Consider the following 10,901-nt stretch of genomic DNA (forward strand, 5'->3'; position numbering starts at 1 on the left):
GTGTGCTTAGGGTCGTTGTCCTGTTGGAGAGTGAACCTTCGCCCCAGTCTGAGGTCCTGAGCGCTCTGGAGCAGGTTTTCATCAAAGATCTCTCTGTACTTTGCTCCGTTCATCTTTCCCTCCATCCTGACTAGTCTCCCAGTCCCTGCCGCTGAAAAATATCCCCACAGCATGATGCTGCCACCAACATGCTTCACCTTAGGGATGGTGTCAGGTTTTCTCCAGATGTGACGCTTGGCATTCAGGCCAAAGACTTCAATCTTGGTTTCAACAGACCAGAGAATCTTGTTTCTCATGGTCTGCGAGTCCTTTAGGTGCCTTTTGGCAAACTCCAAGCGGGCTGTCGTGCCTTTTACTGAGGAGTGGCTTCCATCTGGCCACTCTACCATAAAGGCCTGATTGGTGGAGTGCTGCAGAGATGGTTGTCCTTCTGGAAGGTTCTCCCATCTCCACAGAGGAACTCTGGAGCTCAGGTTCTTGGTCACCTCCCTGACCAAGGCCCTTCTCCCCCGATTGCTCAGTTTGACCAGGCGGCCAGCTCTAGGAAGAGTCTAGGTGGTTCCAAACGTCTTCCATTTAAGAATGATGGAGGCCACTGTGTTCTTGGGGACCTTCAATGCTGCAGACATTTTTTGCTACCCTTTCCAAGATCTGTGCCTCGACACAATCCTGTCTCGGAGCTCTACGGACAATTCCTTCGACCTCATGGCTTGGTTTTGCTCTGACATGCACAGTTTTTTGTTTTTAATAAATTTGCTAACATTTCTAAAAATCTGTTTTCGCTTTGGCATTATGGGGTATTGTGTGTATCTTGATGAGGAAAATGTATTTAATCCATTTTAGAATAAGGCTGTAAGGTAACAAAATGTGGAAAAAGTCAAGGGGTCTGAATACTTTCTGAATGCACTGTATCTTCTGCTTGGATAGCTCCATCTGTGCCACTGATTTAGTCAGGCTTTAATTCCAGTTTGTCTACAAATGAATAATTTATATGTTGAATTCACGTCTCCATCTCAAACAAAAATCTAATCCAACTTTAAATGCACTTTAAAGAAACTTTGATTTTATTTAATCCTATTCTTTAACTTTGATTCTTGGTTGTAGGCAAACTGGAATTAAAGCCTAACTCTGTCAGTGGGAAAAAATATACATTTCCTTCAAATGTTGATATTTGGTTGCATTGACAACCAAACATCAATATCCCTTTTGCAATACAGTAAATAGCCTATTAACTTGTTGAAAATATATCAAATTATATGTTGGATTCACGTCTCCAACTAAACCAAAAATAAAACTTCAAGAATAGGATTAAGCCAGTGGATCAGATTAAACTATCCAAGCATTAGATATCCTTTATATTATGATATCTGCTTGCATTGTCAACCAAACATAATTCAACAATACTTTTATAATACAGTAAATAGCCTAAAGTTAAGGCAGTATGTAATAGTATTTATTCAACCTTAAAATTAGTAACATATAAATGTCCACATTTTGAGGTTAGCCTCCTGTAACTATACATTTCTTCTTATGTAATGATATAAATTGGGCATGTTCAAAATAGCATGCGAAGGTCAGAGATCTGTGGAGATTTTCACAATTGCTATAATAATTTGCGCAGAATCTTGAACAGTATTGATCACTGCACCATGTACTTTAATGTAATCTCAACTGCAACCCAGATCATTTGGTTGTGCTATTAGATGAAGCACAATGATAACACATTATATTGTTGTCTACATACAAAATGCCTGACATTGTATTCCCATTGGAATTTGGTTGTGCTTTTAGATGGTTGAAAACATAGTGATAACACATTGGGAATTCAACAAACTTCTGGCTGTCTTTTAGAGTGGGTGAATAAAGGTTGAAATCTCATTGATCAATGTGTCAACCAAATATTACCCACATTTCCACGTTGAAATTATGTGGTGTGCCCAGTGGGCAGTGTTTGTGCATAGAATCAGTGCAAGAGAGTTAGTTCAAAAAAGGGTCAATGCAGGTAGTCCAGGTAGCCTTGTTTTGCAGTCTTGTCTTATGGCTTGGGGGTATTGTCTCCTACAATTCACATCACTTAAGCACAGGGCCAGGCTACACCCTATACATTCCATACATTATTCTTATGATCCATTGTGAAGTTCTGTCTGAAGAGATATTCATAGAGAATTTTGAATGAATTGAAAACAGTACGCCACTAGCACAATCTCTGAATCACGTTGAAAAGTATGCTGATGAATATTCATACAAGAACAAGTGCCATTACCAAAGTATATTGACACAGTGAAGTTCACTGATACCTGATATAGACACCAGTATTTCCCCCTATAAAACAAGCTGTTACAATCTAGCCTACCAATCAGTTGGTTTTACTGCATAGTAACTAATAAGCAACCAATTCTAGATTCTGACCAGTTTCCTTTCACTACCATTCAATCATTGTTTTATGTAGCCTTTGCATAATTTCGCAAATAATGGAATAATGGTCAAATGTTGCCAGTTTTCCTGAAGTGTTTCACGTGAAGTGAGTGTGGTTCCGACAGAAGTTTGAGAAAGTTTTAATGCATGTAGACGCGAGAGAGATTTCACTATGAATAGACTGTTTCTATGGACAGAATTAGATCAGCTCTATTCCACTCGATATTCTTGTTTGTCACATTACTTTTTAGAACATCTTTATGAAACGTATAATTAGTGTGTGAGGGAGCATATATGTTCAACTACGCTATATATGGGACACTTGACCTGCAACACTCAAGAAACAAATAACATTACACTGTAATAACGTTTTGGAAAGTAACGTTAGCCTAATAGTTAATTTATTTTCTTTAGGAAATAATTTTCGGTTGTGCGTGGAGCAGTGTGAAAACTACACCAGAGGATCTACAAAATCTTGTTCATGAGAAATACATTAAAGTTAAAAATAAAAGTATGTAAAAGATCACTTACATTTATCAGATGACAGGTAAATATCAACGAGACGATAAGTCCAGAGACCGAGTGGATCCGCGTGCCCATTTTCCACCAACCCAGCACAGGCTGCAAATGCTAGGGAAAGGAAAATCAAGGTCCTTCACGTCTGGCCACTGAAGTAATGGTTGAGTGCACCTCTTTACACTTTCTATAAAATACTATTTATACGTCCCACACCCGGTGGGACTTCATCAACAGAAAATGATTCCTTAATGCGTTTTCTATGGAAACAGAATAAAAAAATATATTTTTTAAATCACGTGAAAGAGATAGACCACTTCGCCCCACTTTCTCTTGCACTCCGAAACTTCGACTTGTAATGCCAGCGCAAGTCACTTGGAAGTCCGAGGCTATTGCGATACACGAGCCACTGCCCTGCGTAAAAGGCGGAATGGAATTCAGGGAGTTCTGCTGATAGGCAGACGTAATCCCTCCGTGAGGAGACGCCGACCCACCTAGCATAGTTTTACAGTTTTAAAACAATCACATTGCTTTAAATGTGTTAGGCTACATGGTTAAATGAACACATTGAAATGGATCATAAATTGGACTTAATATACAGATTAATAATTACGTGTAAATTACGCACCAATACATAGCATTTCACTGATAGTCTACTACACCTGTTGTTTACGAAGCATGTGACAAATACAATTTAATTCGATTTTTTTAAATGTAAAACCCACTCAGATGCAAACATGACTTTTTCTCATCACTTGACTTCGAGGCATATCATGCCCGCCGAAGGCATTCGGCGCGCTTCTTTCATGCATCACATTCACCACCATTCAAACCAAAAGCGGTTCAGTGGAAGAGCTTTGTTTTGATAATACACGATGTGGATATCACTCTACCTTTGACCTTTACTGTAGCCTGTAGACCTAAATGGAATGTTTCTTCCAGTGGTTTAGGCCTACCTTAATGCTGGAGAACCCTGCGCATCGGCGCCCTCTGTTGTTGATCTCGAATCAGTTGCACTCGTACGCCCATTGAAGGCTTGATGACACTTCACTGCATATCTGTGATGTGCATTTCTCTACTGCATTTCTGTGATTATGAATTACTGTGATTTAACAGTACATTACAATGTTGACTTGCTGTACATTGTAGGCCACCTAGGCCTATATTCTTTATGAAATCAATACACAAAACTGTCACTTTTTTAGACCTTTCTAATTATATAGTGTAAGCCTGGAATAACAATTCAAAAACAACAGGAACACTATGTTGATAATCTTTTTTCCTTTTTCTTTATTACATACTTTTATTTTTCTTTATTTTTTACATACATACATTTTGAAGGATACCAATTCAAATGTTTTACAAAACTCTATACATCCTTCTTAAAAATGGTAACACAAAACATCACAAACAAACAGATAAACACAAAAACAGCAACATCTTGTAACTCTTCTGCAGTAAAATCTCGCACACCCAAGTAATTCTCCGCAGCTGCCACCACAACATCTATCCTCTGTGATTTACGTACCATTCCTGCGATACAGTTGACAACCATGGCCACGAACGCCAAAAAAACAACCTACTGAAGCACGTTATTCCTATCACTCTCAATTGGCCTCGGCTTACTCACAGGGATCCTCTTAGGATCCCTCACCCTGGACCCAACTGCCTCAGCATACGACATCTTCTGCACTACTCTGATCCTGGCAACCTCAACCTGCCTTTCTCTCACCGGATTTCCAGCACCATGGGTACCCCTACAGTTTACACACACACACACACACACACACACACACACACACACACACACACACACACACACACACACACACACAACTTTTTACACCAATACTACACATTCCTTTGTCTCATATCCTCCTGCACACTTCTCACATCTAGGAATCTCCCTCCTACACACTGCTGCCACATGACCATAAGCTTGACACCTAAAACACCGTAATGGATTCGGGACAAAAGCTATCACGGGATAACTGACATCCTAACTTGACTTTATCTGGTAAATACTCTGCATCAAAACTCAGTAGTACAGACAGTGTCTTCTCTGTTTCACCACGCTCTCCAATGGGTCTGTGTCGCACCAAACAGCGGGTGTCACAGACACTGGGAATCTTCCATTTCAGTTGATCCTCCTCAATACTTAACACCACACGGAAAATATTCCACTTCGAGTCACTTTCACCGACCCAACATTCCCCAACCTCTTCTTCAGCCAACCTTACACCACATATGGATGTGCAAGAGGTAAGGATCCATTCTCCAAAAATCTCACTCCCACTAGGCCAGAATCATCTTTCTTTGTCATCATCAGGACGAGGCTCAAACTCGTCTGTCTTCACCACACCTGCCACCTCAGTTAATTCATCCTCACTCTCGTAACGTTCAATTTCCTTCTGTAGCTCTTCCAAAAGTTCTGTGTGATCCACCACTCCATATTCACTCAAAACATGTTCCACTTTACTCCTTTTTTTCTTCCCTGTCCACCATCTTACCCCCACCTCATGGCCACACCGGCAGCCATTAAGGCTGTACTCTTCCTCTCAAAAGCGTCATTTTAGTCTGTTCAAACTGACCCCATTTCAAAAGGAAAGAAGCACTCACATTGATTAGGTGTGGTGAATTAATGGGGTGCGGCCAACACACCTGAACACACTTATAGAGGATAGAGAGTTTTGTTGATGCTGAGAACGGAATATACACCGAGTATACAAAACATTAAGGACACTTACTTTTTCCATGACATAGACTGACCAGGTGAAACCAGGAGAAAGCTATGATCCCTTATTGATGTCAATTGTTAAATACAACTCAATATTAGGAAGGGGTTCTTAATGTTTTGTACACTCTGTGTGTATGTTTTTCAATAACATTATTTGAAAGCTCTTTGAACGTTGCTAATGTTTTTTTGTAGTTTTTATGGAAAGTTTTCTGAGAACATTACTTTAAATAGAACCATGAGGAAACCTACAGAAAACGTTATGCTAAAGTACTGAAATTCCCACAGAAGAACGTTGTTTCGTAAGGTTCTGAGAACATTACTAAATAGAACCATGAGGAAACCTGTAGGAAACATTATGCTGAAGTATTGAAATTCCCACTGAAGAACGTTGTTTCTTAACATTCTCGGAACAATTTGAGAACATTACTTTAAATAGAACCATGTGGAAACATTATGCTGAAGTATTGAAATTCCCACAGAACGTTGTTTCTTAACGTTCTCTGAACTAGTTGAGAACATTCCCAAAGTCAAACCAGTTAGAGAACATGCCTAGAACATTACCGAAATTCAACTAAATGTAACCATGTTTGAACTTTTAGGAAACGTTCTGTTAAATTAATGAAATACCCCCAAAAATAACGTTATTTTGTCAAGTTCCTTAAATGTGCTGAGAATGTTCCAAAGCCAAGCAACTATCCTGCACCATTCCCAGAATGTTGTACGCCAAATAACCATAGGACAACAACAGTCTCACCAAGCTCTAAGATATGTCCATCATTACTTTAAGACATGAAGGTCAGTCAATCTGGATAATGTCAAGAACTTTGAAAGTTTCTTCAAGTTCAGTCGCAAAAACCATCAAGCACTATGATGAAACTGGCTCTCATGAGGACCGCCACAGGAAAGGAAGACCCAGAGTTATCTCTGCCGCAGAGGATAAATTCATTAGAGTTAACTGCACCTCAGATTGCAGCCAAAATAAATGCTTCACAGTTCAAGTAACAGACACATCTCAACATCAACTGTTCAGAGGAGACTGCGTGAATCAGGCCTTCATGGTCGAATTGCAGCAAAGAAACCACTACTAAAGGACACCAATAATAAGAAGAGACTTGCTTGGGCCAAGAAACACAAGCAATGGACATTAGACCGGTGGAAATCTGTCCTCTGGTTTGATGAGTCCAAATTTGAGATTTTTGGTTCCAACCACTGTCTTTGTGAGACGCAGAGTAGGTGAACAGCTGATCTCTGCATGTGTGGTTCCCACCGTGAAGCATGGAGGAGGTGGTGTGATGGTGCTTTGCTGGTGACACTGTCAGTGATTTATTTAGAATTCAAGGCACACTTAACCAGCATGGCTACCACAGCATTCTGCAGCGATACGCCACCCCATCTGGTTTGTGCTTAGTGAAGGAAAAGCAGCCAACAAGTGCTCAGCATATGTGGGAACTCCTTCAAGACTGCTGGAAAAGCATACCTCATGAAGCTGGTTGAGAGAATGCCAAGAGTGTGCAAAGCTGTCAACAAGGAAAAGGGTGCCTACTTTGAAGAATCTAAAACATATTTTGATTTGCTTAACACATAGGACAACCACAGTCTCACCAACCTCTTATTCTCCGAACAATAATTAAGAGTTTAACCCTGGCATTTCAGCTGCAGCTCATTCCATTATGTTTCCACTCCCTCTCAAAGGCTGCAACAACACTGATCAACACAATATATTTGTATTTTCATGTATATTAAATAGCCTTGAACAGATTAGTTACATAGACATGTACAGTGAGGGAAAAAAGTATTTGATCCCCTGCTGATTTTGTACGTTTGCCCACTGAGAAAGAAATGATCAGTCTATAATTTTAATGGTAGGTTTATTTGAACAGTGAGAGACAGAATAACAATAAAAAAATCCAGAAGAACGCATGTCAAAAATGTTATAAATTGATTTGCATTTTAATGAGGGAAATAAGTATTTGACCCTGTCTCAATCTGAAAGATTTCTGGCTCCCAGGTGTCTTTTATACAGGTAACAAGTTCAGATTAGGAGCACACTCTTAAAGGGAGTGCTCCTAATCTCAGTTTGTTACCTGTATAAAAGACACCTGTCCACAGAAGCAATCAATCAATCAGATTCCAAACTCACCACCATGGCCAAGACCAAAGAGCTCTCCAAGGATGTCAGGGACAAGATTGTAGACCTACACAAGGCTGGAATGGGCTACAAGACCATCACCAAGCAGCTTGGTGAGAAGGTGACAACAGTTGGTGCGATTATTCGCAAATGGAAGAAACACAAAATAACTGTCAATCTCCCTCGGCCTGGGATCCATGCAAGATCTCACCTCGTGGAGTTGCAATGATCATGAGAACGGTGAGGAATCAGCCCAGAACTACAAGGGAGGATCTTGTCAATGATCTCAAGGCAGCTGGGACCATAGTCACCAAGAAAACAATTGGTAACACACTACGCCGTGAAGGACTGAAATCCTGCAGCGCCCGCAAGGTCCCCCTGCTCAAGAAAGCACATATACAGGCCCGTCTGAAGTTTGCCAATGAACATCTGAATGATTCAGAGAACTGGGTGAAAGTGTTGTGGTCAGATGAGACCAAAATGGAGCTCTTTGGCATCAACTCAACTCGCCGTGTTTGGAGGAGGAGGAATGCTGCCTATGACCCCAAGAACACCATCCCCACCGTCAAACATGGAGGTGGAAACATTATGCTTTGGGGGTGTTTTTCTGCTAAGGGGACAGGACAACTTCACCGCATCAAAGGGACAATGGACGGGGCCATGTACTGTCAAATCATGGGTGAGAACCTCCTTCCCTAAGCCAGGGCATTGAAAATGGGTCGTGGATGGGTATTCCAGCATGACAATGACCCAAAACATACGGCCAAGGCAACAAAGGAGTGGCTCAAGAAGAAGCACATTAAGGTCCTGGAGTGGCCTTGCCAGTCTCCAGACCTTAATCCCATAGAAAATCTGTGGAGGGAGCTGAAGGTTCGAGTTGCCAAACGTCAGCCTCGAAACCTTAATGACTTGGAGAATATCTGTAAAGAGGAGTGGGACAAAATCCCTCCTGAGTCCTGAAATGTGTGCAAACCTGGTGGCCAACTACAAGAAACGTCTGACCTCTGTGATTGCCAACAAGGGTTTTGCCACCAAGTACTAAGTCATGTTTTGCAGAGGGGTCAAATACTTATTTCCCTCATTAAAATGCAAATCAATTTATAACATTTTTGACATGCGTTCTTCTGGATTTTTTTATTGTTATTCTGTCTCTCACTGTTCAAATACACCTACCATTAAAATTATAGACTGATCATTTCTTTGTCAGTGGGCAAACGTACAAAATCAGCAGGGGATCAAATACTTTTTTCCCCTCACTGTATGGTACAGTGTAGTACTATATAACTACACTTTACCTGCATGTAGTGCATATGCATTAGCCACTGTAATGTGGAACAATGTTTTCTTTATTTTTACTATTTTCTACATGGTAGAATAATAGTGAAGACATCTTAACTATGAAATAACACATATGGAATCATGTAGTAACCAAAATAGTGTTAAATCAAAATATATTTTATATTTGAGATTCTTCAAAGTAGCCACAGCTTTGCACACTCTTGGCATTCTCTCAACCTGCTTCATGAGGTAGTCAACTGGAATGCATTTCAATTAACAGGTATGCCTTCTTAAAAGTTAATTTGTGGAATTTCTGTCCTTCTTAATGCGTTTGAGCCAATCAGTTGTGCTGTGACGAGGTAGGGGGGTATACAGAAGATAGCCCTATTTGGTAAAAGACCAAGTTCATATTATGGCAAGAACAGCTCAAATAAGCAAAGCGAAACGACAGTCCATCATTACTTTAAGACATGAAGGTCAGTCAATCTGGAGTTCAGTCGCAAAAACCATCAAGCGCTATGATGAAACTGGCTCTCATGAGGACTGCCAAAGGAAAGGAAGACCCAGAGTTACCTCTGCTGCAGAGGATAAGTTCATTAGAGTTAACTGCACCTCAGATTGCAGCCCAAATAAATGCTTCACAGAGTTCAAGTAACAGACACATCTCAACATCAACTGTTCAGAGGAGACTGTGTGAATCAGGCCTTCATGGTCGAATTGCTGCAAAGAAACCACTACTAAAGGACACCAATAATAAGAAGAGACTTGCTTGGGCCAAGAAACACGAGCAATGGACATTTGACCGGTGGAAATCTGTCAAATTTGAGATTTATGGTTCCAACCGCTGTGTCTTTGTGAGACACAGAGTAGGTTAACGGCTGATCTCTGCATGTGTGGTTCCCACCGTGAAGCATGGAGGAGGTGGTGTGATGGTGCTTTGCTGGTGACAGTTTTCTACATTGTTTAACACTTTTTTGGTTACTACATGATTCCATATGTGTTACTTCATAGTTTTGATGTCTTCACTATTATTCTAACAATGTAGAAAACAGTAAAAATAAAGAAAAACACTTGAATGAGTAGGTGTGTCCAAACTGTACATCTGTACATTGTGATCTGCTCCAGGGTTAGAGCTGGCTCCTCTTGGATTCAAGAATCGCAAAGGATTATTTGTGTTGCAGGCCTCAGAAACCACAATGCTGTGATTTGGAATATAAATACAAATCATTCACCATTAGATTGGTCTTCAAGTTGTCCCTGGAGCTGGCTTGTTTGTGGACCACAGTTTGGGAAACACTTCTGCTTCATAGATGTATGATGTATTTATATCTAAGTGTGAATTATTTCCCAAAGAAGCTCTGTCATCTAGTGAACCTGAGCCAAATGTGCATGGCTTCCAGCCAAGACACTCCAGTGATAGGTTCTAGCATTTGCATCATTAGATTCAGGCAATGGACAACTGAGGTTAAAATGGCAGTTGATCATGGCTACAGACACTAGGCTGCAGGGATAGTGAGTCAGTCAACTCTACAATATGTCATTAAATTGAGTGAAGCCCAAACTGTAAGCCAATTGGAATTGCACTGCACAGCTGCGGTCAGGCGGCTATGATATAAATCAAAAAGATCTGAAACACTTCTAATATCACTGGATTCCAACCACTGGAAGTGGGAATTGAGGGACCCAGATGTGGATTTTAGTATCTCTTTCAGGAATTTCCCTTTGCATGTCGAAACATCTCAATTTGCTGTAAAACAAACTTCTGAATCCTGCTTACTGTATTTGAAAGCCACAATGACTCACAGGCACCCCGCCATACCAAATAAA

At 40.6% G+C, this 10,901-nt stretch overlaps 1 protein-coding gene across 1 annotated transcript in view; it reads right to left on the bottom strand.

The window, feature by feature from the left end:
• The window catches only part of hspg2 (heparan sulfate proteoglycan 2), a 188,450-nt gene extending 185,178 nt beyond the window's left edge, over positions 1–3,272 (bottom strand). Inside the window, exon 1 of the mRNA XM_084184593.1 lies at positions 2,947–3,272. Coding sequence (XP_084040719.1) covers positions 2,947–3,015 — 69 coding nt within the window. The 5' untranslated portion in view covers positions 3,016–3,272. The remainder of the gene's footprint in view (positions 1–2,946) is intronic.
• Between the last annotated feature and the right edge of the window lie 7,629 nt (positions 3,273–10,901).

Source organism: Coregonus lavaretus (assembly GCF_964263955.1).
Source record: "Coregonus lavaretus genome assembly, chromosome: 20".
In the NCBI taxonomy this organism is placed as follows: domain Eukaryota; kingdom Metazoa; phylum Chordata; class Actinopteri; order Salmoniformes; family Salmonidae; genus Coregonus; species Coregonus lavaretus.